General features: G+C 47.4%; 1 protein-coding gene across 2 annotated transcripts in view; it reads right to left on the bottom strand.

The window, feature by feature from the left end:
* Positions 1–800: 800 nt before the first annotated feature.
* BDH2 (3-hydroxybutyrate dehydrogenase 2) overlaps positions 801–16,385 on the bottom strand; it is a 58,889-nt gene continuing 43,304 nt past the window's right edge. For both annotated transcript variants that reach the window (XM_063460104.1, XM_063460103.1), the window contains exon 10: positions 801–945. In XM_063460104.1, coding sequence (XP_063316174.1) covers positions 892–945 — 54 coding nt within the window. In that variant the 3' untranslated portion in view covers positions 801–891. The remainder of the gene's footprint in view (positions 946–16,385) is intronic.

Genomic DNA, 16,385 nt, shown 5'->3' with positions numbered 1-16,385 from the left:
CCTCCCTATGTTCTTTTTACTCCCCCCCCCTCCCTCCCCCTCCCTATGTTCTTTTTACTCCCACCCCCTCCCTCCCTATGTTCTTCTCACCTCCCCTTCTCTGGATATAGCATTGCGGAGCTCCTCTTCCTCCTGTCAGTCCGGCCGGGTACCGCGCGGTAACAGGAGATTCAGTTTCCTGTTCCTAGACGGACTGACAGGAAGTGCACACTGAGTGCTCACTTCCTGTCAGTCCGGCCGGGAACAGGAAACTGAATCTCCTGTTACCGCGCGGTACCCGGCCGGACTGACAGGAGGAAGAGGAGCTCGGCCACGCTACAGCCAGAGAAGGGGAGGTGATGACGAGGACTGCTGCAGCCGCCTGAGGCTCTCTATAGAGCGCTCAGGCGGCTGCAACCTTATAGTAAGTACCGGCTCTGCTTGGGGCCCCGGGCCAGCTCGGGGCCCCAAGCAGTTGCTTGGTTTGCCTGTCCGGTAGCGACGGGCCTGGTTCCGCCACAGTACAGTTTGCTTCCCCTCTCCCTTCTTGGCTGAGATCATCATAATTGACAATCTCAACCAAGCCATGGCTTTCCTATGGGAAAGCATTGGCTTGGCTGAGATCATCAATTCTTATTATGTTCAATAATCAAAATAACAATTGCAACTATAACAGTTTAAGTATATCCTTAGGTAAATTGATACATTTACAAAAACAAATTAAATACAATGCAACTACTTTGTGAGTGCAACTATTTTAATATTTTTTATTGGCAGGATGTCATTGATTTTAAAAAAAAAATGGTTTGTAAAATAGATGTAAAAAAAAAAAACATGCAACTTGTACTGTAGTTTTAAGAAGTATAGCCCATATGTGCTTCTAGGCAGAACAAGTATCCATCTTGACATGACTTATAGGCTCCAGCCTCCATCAATGATGTGTTCGTTACCAGTGACATACACCGACTAAAAAAAAAAAGACAAAATACATTTATTGTGCACACTGCTCTTAAAAAAAAAAAAAGTTCAAGTTCAAAACTATATAGTTTATTTGAAGTGCTCTCAATACTTTATGCATTGCAATATTTAGCTAGCATAGCAGCTTTTAGCTTACAATTTCTATTAATATTATCCATTAACAGAGACAGAGTGAGAGCTTTTGGGGCCCCTGGGCAAAATTAGATCCATGTCCTTTTATGACAAAATATATGGGAAATAATGTTAAATGTATCTTATGTAATATTGTATTCTTTTGGATGCATACAGTGTGAAGACCTGTGTATAAATGCATGTTTGTATTTGATATGAGTACGTAAAATCTGTGTGAATGCATGTGTGCATTGTCTGGATGGATGCATGTGATTTTTTTGTACATAGTGTCAGTATGAATGCATATGTGTATTGAACATTAGTGTGTAACTACAAGTATGCATTTGAATGAAGTGAATGGAGCAATGTATTTTTGTCTGCTGCAAATGTATTAAAGAAATCATGTATTTGCATGTGACTTAATATTACCATTCTATGTGTCAAAATAGAGATGGTTGTGTGTGTAATGTTGATGTGCATCAATCTTAAAGTATATGTGTAGCAACAGATTTATTTGCATGTAGTGTATTAAAGTGTGAACACAATATTCTTCAAAAGAGTATAATAGAGGCGTGTAGAAGCAGGGGTATCTGTATGGAATGTAGGCAGGTAAATGTAAGTATTTTTATGCAGCGTATCTGTGAATGCTGCGCTGTATTATTGTTGAGGACCTATGCGTGTGAATACAAGGAACTATTGGTGTGCCAATTCCAAAGTACATTAGCGTGCAGAATCTGTGTATGAATTCAGGTACAGAGTTGTGTTTATTGTCTATGTTTAAACAAAGGAGTACATCTGAGCAGTGTTGTGTGACTTTAGGATTGAAACTGTGAGGAGTGTAAAGCAGTGGCACGTGTAAATTATGACTGTATTCAAAATTTGTCTCCGTGTGTGTGACCGAGGGGTGTATTTGAAGTCAGTGTCATCGTGTGTATGTGAAGGAGGAGTGTAATTGAAACGTGTTAAAATGTATGTGTTTGAAAGATTTATTTATATGGTGCAAGCATTTATTTTTGTTTGTATACAGTATTGGATTTCCCCCACCTCCTTTGGTGCTCTTTACAACATACTTCACCTCACCTGTTCTTCTCCACATTATCTCCTCTATTGTCTGTCAAACCTTGCCTCCCCAACACACTCCTGTGAGCCTCTACTGTGACCTTCACAACTGTTACATGCCACACTCCTCCTTCTAAACATCCCACATTTCTCTCCCATCCTTGACACAATTCTCTAACCCCAAACTTTCATTTTGTGCCCCCCATGTCTGATACTTGACCATATGTGCCTCTGCTCCATTACACCCATTAATCCCACGTCTTTTCACCAATCCCCATTTTCTCCCGCTGATTGCTCCGCTACATCAATTCCATGCTCTGTTCCTTACATTATTTTCCAATTCCCATGGCACTCCTTGCCAAGTTGCCTCTTAGGTTTTCTATTGTTTTCACAAACTTTCATTCTCTCCCCATCTTCCCCATTTCTCATGCTCCCTTTTGTCTCTGCCAGGCTGCTGCTGCCTCAGTTCCGTGGCTGTGAGAGCGCTCTGTGTGAGTGGAGAGTGCAGGGTGTGATATCACTTTGATTCCTGCCTCCCCTTATCTAGAGGAGACCTCGCCGAGAGCAGGTAATGCTGCCAGGCCTCATTAAGCACCGGGGTGGGGGATAGTGATGTGCAGTGCGGTAGGTTGCTGTGGCCCTCGATATCAGGGACCCACAAGTTATTAATAAGAATTTTTTTTTTACATTTGCTTTTCAGTTGGAGAGATCTCAACTGAAGAATAGCTATGTGTCCAGGCCGAGTGGTCAGTTCGCCCCTACCCATTAAATATTGTTTCCTCATTCTTTAGATTAAAGTAGAGCATTCACAGATCAATCTCTGCTTCTATGCAATTTACTTTAAGACAATATCATGAATACATAAATACCAAAACTAAGTTTTATTGGGTACGACGTAACCAGATATGATATAAAATGCATAAAAAAAAACCTGTTGCATATATTTTTTAATATTTAATACTAAATATGAGCTAAATTATTTTTTTAATCATTGACTCTCACTAATAAAGTAATATCACTTTTGAGCACTTAAAGGGCAACGGTCATCTTGTTGCATTTACGCTATTGAATAAAAGACTGAAAATCACCCATAACTTGTGTTAACCTGTTTTCATATTATGATCCATATTCTTTTAAATTTGGCAAATGGCATAAGAATCCATTTCAGACAAGGCAAAGCTCGGGCATATATTGCAAATAAAGTGGATACATTGTTTCATTTTTCCTTTTCTCTCTATGCTTTCTCTATATTGCCAACCAGGTGAAAAGTACATAGCTTTTAATAATGATTCACAGAAAGCCAAGATGGAGGTGCCCAGTTACCGGGTACAGAGGTGTGGAATTCTACATTTAATTTTGTTTTTTCACACCTTACATTTATTTAATTGTTCAATAAAGACATAAGGAAGCCAATATTAAGATTCATGGGAAGTAACAGTTCCCCTCTTAACATGAATGTTCCACTCATACAATAACAGATTTGTTAAACGTTGTCAAAATATAATAAATATATATTTTTTAAAATGAATTAGCTTGAATAAAGAGCTTTATGTTTCTTTTAACACATTAAATGATTTGCAGTTGGCCTATAAAGAAAAACGGAACTATTCATCCCATCATAAAACCATTACACCAGGGTTGGGCTGGCAAAGGGGCAATTGCCTTCCATGCCAATAGCACAAAGGGGTTATGGGCCGTAGCCTCACAGCACACTTCCTCTGTTGGCTAAAAGCAGAGCTATGTGTGTTGGGATGTCTTTTAGCAAAGAGCTGCAGGAGTGAGGCAGCAGGTGATACTGTGCTTGGCGTTTTTTAACTTAGCATGGTGTTCAGGCCTGTACTGGCCCACTGACATATTTCCCTGGACACTGTAGTATGTGAGGCTGTTGAGATGAGCTAATGCTCAGGATACTCGTGTAACGAAAATATACCCCAACACGCAGGATTCAGCTAAACAGAAGACAACACGTCTACCGGACCTTAGAGTGGCCGGACTCGACGTATATAGGAGAAGTACAGAGTCAGGAACGATCCGAGGTCAAGGGCACAAAGAGACAACGAAAACTAGGACTAGCCAGGGTCTGGTACACAGTAAACAGCAAGCCGGCAAACAAAACAGATAAGAATAAAGAGATAACAAAGCGAAGGTCAAGTACGAAGTAACACAACTGAACACAACAAGCGCTAAAGGGAACTGAAACAGAAACCACGATAGGGCAAGGAACCAAGGGGAAAAGGTGAGTTTAAATAGCTAAACAACTATTTTGATTGGTCCCTGTCATCTCCACGCCCCCAAAAGGTAAGTGTATGGGGAGTGTGGCATGACAGGGACCAATGGGAGGCCTTTTCCAATTTAGGCTCCCACTGTTCCTTTAAGAGCACGCCCAAGAGCCGCGGCGCGCTCTTAGAGTCAGGCGGGACATGTGACCGCTTCTCGCGGTCACTGCCCGCCTTCCTGTTCCTGCCTTCGGATGAGTCGAACAGAGGACCCTGGAAAGGGTAAATACAGCTACAGTGCCCCCCCCTGAGGACACGCCCTCCGGGCGGGGAGGGCCAGGCCTGGCAGGAAAACGAGAATGGAAAGAACGCACAAGGCGAGGAGCGTAAACAGCGTCAGCGGAAATCCAACTGCGTTCCTCGGGCCCATAGCCCTTCCAATGCACCAGGTACTGAAGTCGACCTCTAAGGAAACGAGAGTCAAGAACAGCAGAAACGTCAAACTCCTCATGACCCTCCACAGAGACAGGAGGGGGAGGAGGAGTACGCCGGGTATAGCGGTTGCGTATGTAAGGCTTCCACAACGAGGTATGAAAAACATTAGGAATACGCAGATTCTTAGGAAGACCCAAGGCATACGAAACAGGATTAACCTTATGCAAAATACGATAAGGACCAATAAAGCGGGGAGCCAATTTCATAAAAGGCACCCGGAGGCGAATATTCCGCGTGGAAAGCAAAACCCTGTCCCCCACGACATAAGGAGCCGCCCTGCGACGCTTGTCAGCCTGCACCTCCTGGCGAGCAGCGCAATCCACCAAAGAACGCTGAACCTGCTCCCAAGTATTACGTAAACCAGCCAAATGCTCATCCAGAACTGGCATGCCCCGTGAGGAGAAAGCAGCCGAAAGAACAACGGGATGCTGGCCATAGACAACGTGAAAAGGACTCTTGCCGGAAGAATCATGAATAGCGTTATTCCGAGCAAATTCAGCCCAAGGAAGAACGTCAGACCAATTGTTCTGATGGTGGGATACGAAACAACGAAGGTACTGCTCCAGAGATTGATTGGCACGTTCAGCAGCTCCATTAGACTGGGGGTGGTAGGCGGAAGAAAATGAGAGAGTAATACCCATTTCTGAACAAAAGGCTTTCCAGAACCTGGAAATAAATTGGCTACCCCTATCGGACACAATAGATACGGGAATGCCATGCAACCTAAACACCTCTCTAGCAAATACAAGTGCCAGTTCCCTAGACGTGGGCAGCTTGCGAAGAGACACAAAATGGCCCATCTTGGAAAACCGATCTACTATCATTAGGATAACAGTGTTACCATTCGAAGGGGGTAGTTCAACAATAAAATCCATGGACAGGTTAGACCAAGGTCTCTCGGGAACGGGTAACGGATGCAACAGCCCACAAGGAACTCTATGAGAAGATTTCATTCAGGCACAAGTAGTACAAGCACCTATATAGTCGGTGACCTCCTTGCGCAAGGAATCCCACCAAAAATACCGAGAAACAGCTGACACCGTTTTGGAAATACCAGGATGTCCAGCAGTCTTAGTGTCATGATACAACGACAGTATATCCCGTCTCTCGGGAACATCAACGAACAATTTATCATTAGGCCTCTCGCTAGGTGCCATGCTTTGTTTTGCTTGTATGGTCTGCAAGAGGGACGAGGAAATAGACAAAATAGTAGTGGCTATTATCCTGTCTGGGGGAATGACAGGAGTAACATCAATCTCCTGTTTGTCAGCAGTTTCGAACTGTCTGGACAGAGCGTCTGCTTTAGTGTTGCGATCACCTGGCCTATAGGTGATAATGTAATTGAAATGGGACAAAAACAGTGAACACCTGGCCTGCCTAGAAGACAATCTTTTAGCCTCACTAAGGTAGGATAAGTTCTTGTGATCCGTAAATATGAGGATGGGATCCTTAGTTCCTTCTAACAAATGTCTCCATTCTTTAAGTGCTAACATAATAGCAAGGAGTTCGCGATTACCCACATCATAATTATTTTCTGCTTTGGACATTTGTTTGGAAAAGAAGCCACAAGGATGCAATGGCTTTTCAGGAGACTCTCCTTGGGATAAGACAGCACCTACCCCGATATCAGAAGCATCAACTTCAAGAATATAGGGCAGTGAGGGGACAGGATGCTGTAAAATAGGTGCAGAGGCGAACGTAGTTTTAAGAAATTCAAAAGCCTGAAGTGCCTTGGGAGACCAGACACGAGTATTGCCATCCTTTTTTGTCATACGGGTGATAGGCGCTACAATAGAGGAAAAACCTTTAATAAAGCGTCTATAATAGTTAGAGAAACCAAGAAAACGCTGAATGGCTTTCAAACCTTGTGGTAGAGGCCATTCTATGACAGCAGAAAGCTTCTGGGGATCCATACGAAAACCCTTAGCGGAAATCAAATACCCCAAAAACTGGACTTCGGATTGGTCAAATAGACATTTTTCCAGTTTACAATAAAGACCATTAGCAAGAAGGGTCTTCAGAACTGTTGTGACATGTCTGTGATGAGTGTGTAAATCTCTAGAGTACATTAATATGTCGTCCAAGTACACAATTACAAATGTGTGAATAAAGTCTCTTAAGACGTCATTAATAAATTCTTGAAATACTGCTGGGGCATTACATAGACCAAATGGCATAACAGTATACTCGTAATGGCCAGATCTAGTGTTGAATACAGTCTTCCATTCGTGGTCTTTCTTAATACATATTAAATTGTATGCACCTCAAAGATCCAATTTAGTGAATACAGTAGCATGTTTGAGCCTGTCAAATAATTCCGTGATTAAAGGTATAGGATTAGCATTTTTGATGGTGATTTTATTTAGACCTCTATAATCGATACACGGTCTTAAATCACCTTCTTTCTTCGATACGAAGAAGAACCCCCCTCCAGCCGGAGAAGAGGATCTCCTAATAAACCCCTTTTCTAGTGACTCCTTAATATACTCCTCCATGACATGTTTTTCTTGAACGGATAAAGGGTACACCCTGCCCTTTAGAGGTATAGTGCCAGGCAATAAATCAATCGCACAATCGTAGGGTCTGTGGGCGGTAATTTGTCAGCCTCCCTTTTATCGAAGACAGTCTTGAGAAATAAGTACTGAGGGATAACAGTAGATAAAGGAGGAGTAGTAGGAACATTAATAGAATTCAAAGGGGTGACTTCAATAGTACAAGACTCGTGGCAGGCTTTGCTCCATGATTTTATTTGCCCTGACTCCCAGTCAAAAATGGGATTGTGAGTACGTAACCATGGGTACCCTAACACGACGTAAGAAGAGGGAGAGGTGATGACCTGGAACAGAATGGTTACATGTGTAATGGTACAGTTTCATGGGTAACAACTGGAGAACTTAATGGTCTACCATCTATGGCCTCAACGGCCAAGGGTATCTCCTTCTCTCTGATGGGAATGTTGTTTTTCTTTTTTTTTTTTTGTAAATATAATTTTTATTTCAAAATTATGAGCTTCATTCCGAGACGTGCAAGTCTCCACGTGTAGTTGTTAGCAATATTTAAGACTCAACATGAGTCCAACCATAGAAAAACAGTAAAGCACAAATATAGACTCGTGGGCGCGCAGGCCCCATGTATTAGTGGACTCGCAGGTCCTCGTCAGTGATCAAGACTGCTGTGTCGTGTTTCACATATCCATATTATCAGTAAACAAAAGAAAACAATAACAGATTCTTGTGGGCGCGCAGGCCCTATGAAGCTCAGAGCTCACAGGTGTATTTCAGAATTCTGCAAGCAATATTCGACTGGCCAGATCCGTAGTTATCATGAGTTAGGTCTGGTGGTATGTAGGATCGTAGTGGGCATTGCGGGTTCGGCCCCCGACCAGATCTTCAGGTGTGTAGGTCTGTGAGGCCGATGGGCATAGTTGTGTGCATTAGTCGTCAGTGCCCAATGCTCGTGTTTATGCAGCCTAAAGTGTCTGCTTGCTCTTGGTTACATGTTTCCGTCTCTCTAGTCGGTCCGAAGTAGGGGAGTCAGGGAAAAAAGGGGGGGCAGGGTCCGGGTAGGGAAGGGGGGATAGGGTTAGTCTACTGTCTCTGCTTTCGTTAGTCTTGGGGTATCGGTCGTGTAGTCCATAAGCATGGTCTGGAATTCCGGTTTCGTGGTCAACAGTATCCACTGCGTCCATATGTCTAGGTAAGTCTGCTGCTGTTTTTGCGGGCCAGCCGCGTACATGATAAGTTCCTCAACTGCTCTGAGGTCCTCCATTTGGGCAAACCACTGGGATAAGGGCGGGGCCGTTTTATTCTTCCAAAACTGTGGGATTAATTGTTTTGCTACATTAATGATTCGGATCGTGAGTGTCTTTTTATATTTGGACGTGGGGGTGGGCGTATGGTGGAGCAGCATAGCTGCCGGTTCAAGGGGTGGGGGGTTATCTGAGAAGCGGGCTATGACTTGGTGGATAGTGCGCCAGAACGGTTGAATCAGTTCGCAGTTCCACCAAATGTGTAAGAGTGTGCCTATCTCCTTCTCACACCTCCAGCATAGGCGGGAGTCTTGAGAGTTTATGTGGTGCGCAGTAGCTGGTGTGTGGTACCATCTCGTGAGCAGTTTATAAGCAGTCTCCTGACTCTTGCTAAATGTTGAGCAGTGGTGAACATTATTGCAGATCTTTTCCCATTCAGGGGCGCTAAACGTCTTTTTTAGGGATTCCTCCCATTTCCCCATAAAGTTAGGTGTCTCTACTGGGGTTTGCATTTGGAGGAGGGAGTAGAGGTATGAAATTCCATGTGATAATGGGTCAGGGGCTGAGCATAGTCTCTCAAAAGCTGTGAGATCTCTGCCCAAAGCCTGTCCCTGCGGGAGGAGTTTTATGTAATTGCGTACTTGTGCATAGCGAAAACGCGTTAGGAAGGACTGAGGGGTCGCCCCACGTAACTCTGTCAGGTCTTTCAGTCCCCGGTTGGAACAGACATGTCTCAGTCGGGGTAGGGGGTCGTCCACTAAAATTTGCAAGGCCTTCGGGTCTAGGCCTGGTTGGAAGTCCGGGTTATGGGTGAGAGGCAGAAGGGGGGAGGGGTGCGTACTAAGAGCATGACGCCCCATACTCCTTCTCCATACCGTCAGAGTCGCTTTTGTGTAGGGTGTGTAACGGGCCTCCCTCCCAGAACCTCCCGCTGGGAGCCATGGGAGTAGAGCGGCGGGGACTCCCGCTGCGTGTCCCTCAAGGGATTTCCACAGCTTGTGCACCCCTAGCTTGGACCATTCTACTATTCGTTGTAGGTGACATGCTTTGTAGTATAGCAGAAAGTCTGGGAGGGCTAGTCCTCCTTTGTCTTTGGGCCGTGTAAGCAGTGAGTATTTCAGTCTGGGTCTCCTCCCGTTCCACACGTAGGACCCCAGTGCTCCCCGGAGTGTCGTGAAAAAAGAGGTTGGGATCAGGATAGGCAAGGCCTGGAAGAGGTAGAGTAGACGCGGCAAAAAATTCATCTTCACCACCTGCACCCTACCTAACCAGGATATGTGGGGGAAGGCCCACTCCCTCATTTCTTTCCGAAATTGGGTCAGTAATGGGGTGAAGTTTGTCGCGTACAGGGTGGTTGCGCTCACTGTCAGCCAGGTACCCAGGTATCGTATCTTGTCCGAGGCCCATTGGAATTTGTAGCTCCTGCGCAGTTGGTCTGCGCGAGGTATGGGTACACTAATGTTTAAGACATAGGATTTCGAGAAATTGATTTTCAATCCCGAGAGGAGTCCGAATGTGTGAAAGGCCTGGACTAGGTTGGGCAGGGAGACCTCTGGATGTGTGAGAAAAAACAGTAGGTCATCCGCGTAGGCGGCAATTTTGTGGTGTGTGTCTCCTGTGTGAATGCCGGTAATGTCGGGGTGATGTCTGATGGTGTTCAGGAATGGCTCCAACGCTAGGACAAAAAGTAGCGGGGAGAGGGGGCATCCCTGACGCGTACCGTTAAATATAGGGAACGGGTCTGTTAGGGCCCCATTGACCAGTACGTGTGCCGTCGGTTTGGAGTACAGGGCTTTAATCAAGCCCAAAAGGTGTGGTCCCATTCCCAGGTGTGTTAATGTCCGGAACATGTATTCCCAATTGACCCTATCAAAGGCCTTCTCCGCGTCTGTGGAGAGTAGGAGAAGGCCCGTGTTCGTCTCGGTATTCCTATGCATCAGTGTCAGGGCCCTGATAGTGTTGTCCCTAGCCTCTCGACCCAGCACAAACCCAACCTGGTCTGCGTGGACCAGACCGGGAACATGCGTCTGGAGTCTAGTCGCCAGGACTTTTGCCAGGAGTTTTATGTCCGTATTAATGAGGGATATGGGTCGGTAGCCGCCGCAGTGCTCTCGATCCTTCCCCTCTTTGGGGATGATAGTAATGTGCGCCATTAGAGCCTGTCCGGGAAGTTCGTGTCCCTCTCTGATCGCATTGAACATGTCTGTCAGTGGGGAGTAAAGTATGTCAGCGTATGTCCTGTAATATTTTAGTGGTAGTCCGTCGGGGCCCGGGCTTCTCCCTGATTTGGAGCTTTTAATCGCTAGCGCAAGTTCCTCCGTGGTAATGGGTTCTTCTAGTCGGTTTGATATGTCAGTCGCTAGGGCGGGGAGTGTATGGGCCGAGAGGTACTCATCTATAGAGTCACGGAGTCTGAGAGTGTGCGTGTCAGTGTGCGGTCGTGGTAGGGAGTATAAGTCTGCGTAATATGATCGAATGATCTCCTGTATCTTGGTGGGGTGTCTGTGGAGGTTCCCGTCCTTGTCCCGAATGCGGTCTATGTATGTGTCTCGTCGTCTTTTGTTGAGCATGCGTGCTAGGAGCTTCCCACTCTTATTACCGTTTACATGGAAGAATGCCTTGTGTCGTAGAACTGCCCTATGATGTTGGGATTGTATGAGTGTGGTCAGTTCCCTCCTTAGACCTAACAGCGTGGCTTGGTGGGTAGGGAGTTGGAGGCGTTTGTTGAGGGTATCTAGGCTGTGTATGTCTGCTAATAGCGAAGTCATGCGTGCCTCCCTCTGTCGTTTCAGGAGAGCGCCCTTTTGTATGAAATGCCCCCTGATAACACTTTTGTGAGCTTCCCATCGTATGGTGGGGGACGTCTGGTCGCCATTGTGTGTAAAGTAGTCCCGGAGTGTGGTGTCTATGTCCGCAGTCAGTTCTGGCATGGCAAGCAGGGCTTCATTCAGCCTCCACTTAGAGACCCTAGGTCTGAAAAGGGGGGACTTCAGGGTGACCGACACCGGTGCATGGTCCGACCACGTTGCGGTGCCTTGGTCAGCCTGGAGGGCCAGTGGGAGGTGATATTGTGAAAGGAAGAGATAGTCAATGCGAGTGTAGGAATTGTGCGGGTGAGAGTAGAAGGTATAGTCCCTTTCGTCAGGGTGTAGTGCTCTCCAGCAGTCCACTAGTCTCTCCCTCGTCAGTAAGGCCCTGATTGCCGCGATGTGTTGGGTAGGGACGGGTGAGCGTCCTGAGGAGGAGTCCCATTTGGGGTCTAGAGCTACGTTTAGGTCTCCCCCTAGGACCAATACCCCTTCAGCGAAGCGCCGCAGTGAGCGGAGTGTCCGGGCCAGGAAACGGTATTGTCTGCGGTTTGGGGCATAAACATTAGCGAAGGTGTAAAGCGTGCCCGCTATCTCCCCCTTTAAAAAGGTATATCGACCCTCTGGGTCGGTTTGTACATCTTTTTCTGTGAACGGGATGCGTCTATGAATGAGGATCGCAGTACCTCTGGACTTTCCCCCCTGAAAGTCGCTAAAGTATCCTATGGGGTAGTGGTGGTTCGTTAGTGTGGGACGTGACCCCTCCCTAAAATGCGTTTCTTGTACGAACACAATCGATGCCTTACGGGAGAGAAATTCCCTCACCGCTCCCGACCGTTTCTCGGGTTGATTAAGGCCTCTGGCGTTCAGGGACAGTATCGTGATGGGGGCCGGGGCAATGGACATGACCGGGGCTTTCCTAGCAGTCGTGTTTCAGCGTAGGCTTGTCCGTCCGGCGGACAAGCGGGAGGGTGGGGTAGGGAAAAAAGGGGGGGGCACAGGAAGGCTTGGGTTAGGCGGGGGGGGAGAAAGTCAGGAGTCAAGAGTCACAGTCGGTAAGTCTGAACAAAATCGCTATAACCAGCGGTATCGGAAAAGAGCGAAGGGGGGCTGGAACCCCCCCGTCCGCTAGAGGGCGGAGGGGGACCGCTCACCTGATTCTGGTCGCTCACTCCAGTAGGGCAGTCGAAGGGGGTCCGGGAATCCCAAGTGAGTAGGGTCCAGGGGGTCAAGTGCGCTCTCAAAAAGGTCGTCACAGACCACTGTGACCTCTCGGGGCACCACCCAGGTAGGATCCATCGTCTCCCCGACTTACGGCACAATCTAAATAAAATTCAGCATGAGTGTCAACCTCACCATATAATGCAGTAAAAAACAGTAGCAATAGTATTAGCCATAACATAAAACACATCAACATTTCAAAATTACCCTCCCTCCCCCCCCCCCCCCCCCCCTGTGCGGTAGAGCCCAGCAGGTCCACTGGCCTACAATTCCGCCTTCCTCCCCCCTCCCAAGTCCCTATCGCCCACCCCCCTCCCGCTCCCAGAGCTAGACATCCCCTCCTTCCCCAGCCTAATGTACCGATCTCAGTTAGGATAGAAGGCCCTTAAATGTTAGAATAGTAGAGAGTGGGGGGTCTTATAACGGGGCTATGAGGTGCGTTGCTCCTAATGTTTTCCCTCTCGGGCCTAGGCCCTTCGTGGGTCCCTTTCCTCTCTGCGGCAGTGTGGGTATAGCACCCCTTTCACCCCCCAGGGCAATCTTAGCTAGGTCTAATATTCCCCCCCCACACCCATAGTGGAGGTACAGTTCCCATAATACTTGCTGTGACCAAATGACAGTCAAAGTTCACAATAACGGTGAAGCGCCAAGGGTGGTCTGCGGTGGGTGGTATAGTTCATAGTCTGCTAGTGTAGTCAGCATGGCGGTTCCGGAGGGGGGGGGGGGGTAACCTCCCAGGAATGGAGCGGGTTTCAGATGGGTGTCCCCACTGGTCTGGTCGTTTGAGTACGGGGAGGACGAATTCTCTGAGGGCGAGGGCCCGTGTCCTGTGATCTGGGGGCAAGAGCGTAGAAGTTGAGTGGGTTCGGCCATGTCAGGGTTTCTGGCGAAAGGTGCAGCTCTCTTTGCAGCGCCTGGGCGTCTTCTTCCCCCAGGATCGTGAAGGGGCCGTTGGGCGTAGCAACCTGTAGGCCCGTGGGGAAGCACCAGCGGTACCTCATCTGGGCTGCTTGTAGCTGCCTTGTAAGGGGTTTCAAGGCTCGCCTAAATGATAGCGTGGCTGGGGATAGGTCGGGAAACAGGTGGACTTCCGAGTTTTCCAGTATTATTTTATCTGTGCCCCTTGCTTTGCGGAGGATTTCCTCCTTCAGTGGAAAGCTTTCCAAACAGCAAATAATGTCACGGGGTGGCCCGTCCGGGGGGCCCGGAGGCCTCAGGGCGCGGTGTGCTCGTACAAAGCTAATGGGTGTCTGGAGAGGTCGCACCAGCAATTTATTAAATAAGTCCAGCAAGGTGTCTTGGATCGGGCTTTTCTTGTCCAGCGCCTCTGGCACCCCTCTGATTCTAATATTTTGTCTCCTACCCCTGTTGTCCAGGTCCTCAATGTGGAGCGCCATTTGTTGTAGTATCTTGGTATGGGATTGCAGTCTGTCTGTGGTTGCTGCCTGAACCGCAGACATGTGGTCGCTGTCAGCTTCCAACTGAGTCACCTTTTGGTTAAGGCCTTGTATGTCCTCACGCATGGCGTGCAGCTCAGCGGTAATGGACGCGCGGAGTTCCGCGTTTGCAGTTTTCAGATCCGCTTTAGTGGGTAGTTGCTGCAGCATAGACATTATGTCGGGTAGGGAAGCTTGGGAGGTCGGTAGTGAGTGGTCACCCTGCGGGGAACGCGGGTGGGAAAGGCCGGAGGCCGTGGAGTCGTTCGAGGCCTGGTCCAGATCCGCCGGTGCCACGAGGTATGGCTTCACGGAGGGGGTCACAGTGCGTTTCGGGGTGTCCCCGGGTCTTTGGGTGCTCGATGCGCGGTGTGTTTTCCCCATTTTCGGCTATTATTAGTGCGGTCGGTGAGGTTGAAAGTTAGGCCGGCGGGGAGCTCTCAGTTTATGCTGCCATCTTCGCGGACCTCCAAGCCACGCCCCCCGGAATGTTGTTTTTCTTAACGAAACCAGAGTCTTTGAAATTATCAGCTGCCCCGGAGTCAACCAGAGCTTGTATGTGCTCAGCTATGAAACTCTCTCCCATATGCAAAGAAACAGGGAGAAGCAAATGGTTAGGAGGCAATTTAAGAGACTTAGATATCACACCCAAGGCCACTCCCCTATAAGGTCTTAGGTGCGAGAGTCCGGCCCTTTTCCTATGCATGGGTTCCTCCTCAGATACTTGAACACTCTCAGGTTTATCAACTCTGGGGTTAATAGGTGTAACCAAACGTCTATTCCTGTTTTTAGTATAGAGCCTGTCACGAATCCTATTATCTATATCAATGAGGTAGTCAATAAGGTCCTCTAATGCAATAGGAAGTTCCCTAGCTGCTACCTCATCCAATATAGTATCAGATAAAACTTCCACGAATGCAGTAGTTAACCCATTGTTGGTCCAATCTACCTGTGAAGCAAGGGTACGAAACTGAATGGCATAGTCTGCAACAGACCTAGAACCCGGTTTAATTCTCATTAATGTTCTGGCAGCATTCTTTGACCTTTTAGTTGTGTCAAAAGTTCTACGAAAAGCTGTAAGGAAACTATTAAAATTATGTACCATAGGTCCATTAGTCTCCCAAATAGGATTTGCCCACTAAAGTGCTTTATCGGTAAGTTGGTGCACAAGGAACCCCACTTTAGACCTATCTGTGGGAAAGGAACGTGGATAAATTTCAAAGTGGAATTCTATTTGATTAATGAATCCTCTGCAAGTCTTAGCTTCCCCTCCATACCTAAGAGGGGGTGTTAAATGGGCCGAAGCATTAGGCAAAGTAGATACATCAGGAAGAAGAGGTGCAGGAGGATCTGGTACGGTTACTGGAATAGTTCTAGATAAGAACGTCTGGAGAGCCTGGGCTATCTGATCCATACGGTGATCCTGCTCTACAAATCTAGCCTCATGAGAAGCCATCTGCTGAGCTAAATCTGTGGGGTCCATGGCCCTATCGTAATGTAACGAAAATATACCCCAACACGCAGCTAAACAGAAAACAACACAGAGGGAAGATACGTCTACCGGACCTTAGAGTGGCCGGACTCGACGTATATAAGAGAAGTACAGAGTCAGGAACGATCCGAGGTCAAGGGCACAAAGAGACAACGAAAACTAGGACTAGCCGGGGTCTGGTACACAGTAAACAGCAAGCCGGCAAACAAAACAGATAAGGATAAAGAGATAACGTAGTCAGAAAACAAAGCCAAGGTCAAGTACGAAGTAACACAACTGAACACAACAAGTGCTAAAGGTAACTGAAACAGAAACCACGATAGGGCAAGGAACCAAGGGAAAAAGGTGAGTTTAAATAGCTAAACAACTATTTTGATTGGTCCCTGTCATCTCCACGCCCCCAAAAGGTAAGTGTATGGGGAGTGTGGCATGACAGGGACCAATGGGAGACCTTTTCCAATTTAGGCTCCCACTGTCCCTTTAAGAGCGCGCCCGAGACCCGCGGCGCGCTCTTAGAGTCAGGCGGCCTTCCTGTTCCTGCCTTCGGATGAGCCGCGCGCGGCTCGAATAGAGGACCCCGGCCGGCCCCTGGAAAGGGTAAGTACCGCTACAACTCGCTATCATGTGCATCAAGTGCAGATGGTAACCTACATCTGTTAGGTATGTGCTTGTCTGTGTGTATGCTCTGTCATTCGGTGCGTGCCATACTCATGGATGTTGCAGGGATGTTGCAGTCACACCTCGCACCTCCGACAGTTAAACTTCATCTGTTAAACCTATACATTACATGTGCCAGTAATTAGGATTATCCATACTGGGATCTGTGAGTTTGGCATGTAAAAA

The sequence above is a fragment of the Pelobates fuscus genome, chromosome 6 (genome assembly GCF_036172605.1).
Source record: "Pelobates fuscus isolate aPelFus1 chromosome 6, aPelFus1.pri, whole genome shotgun sequence".
In the NCBI taxonomy this organism is placed as follows: Eukaryota; Metazoa; Chordata; class Amphibia; order Anura; family Pelobatidae; genus Pelobates; species Pelobates fuscus.
Note: the sequence above shows the minus strand (reverse complement) of the source record. Positions and strands in the feature narration are given on the sequence as shown.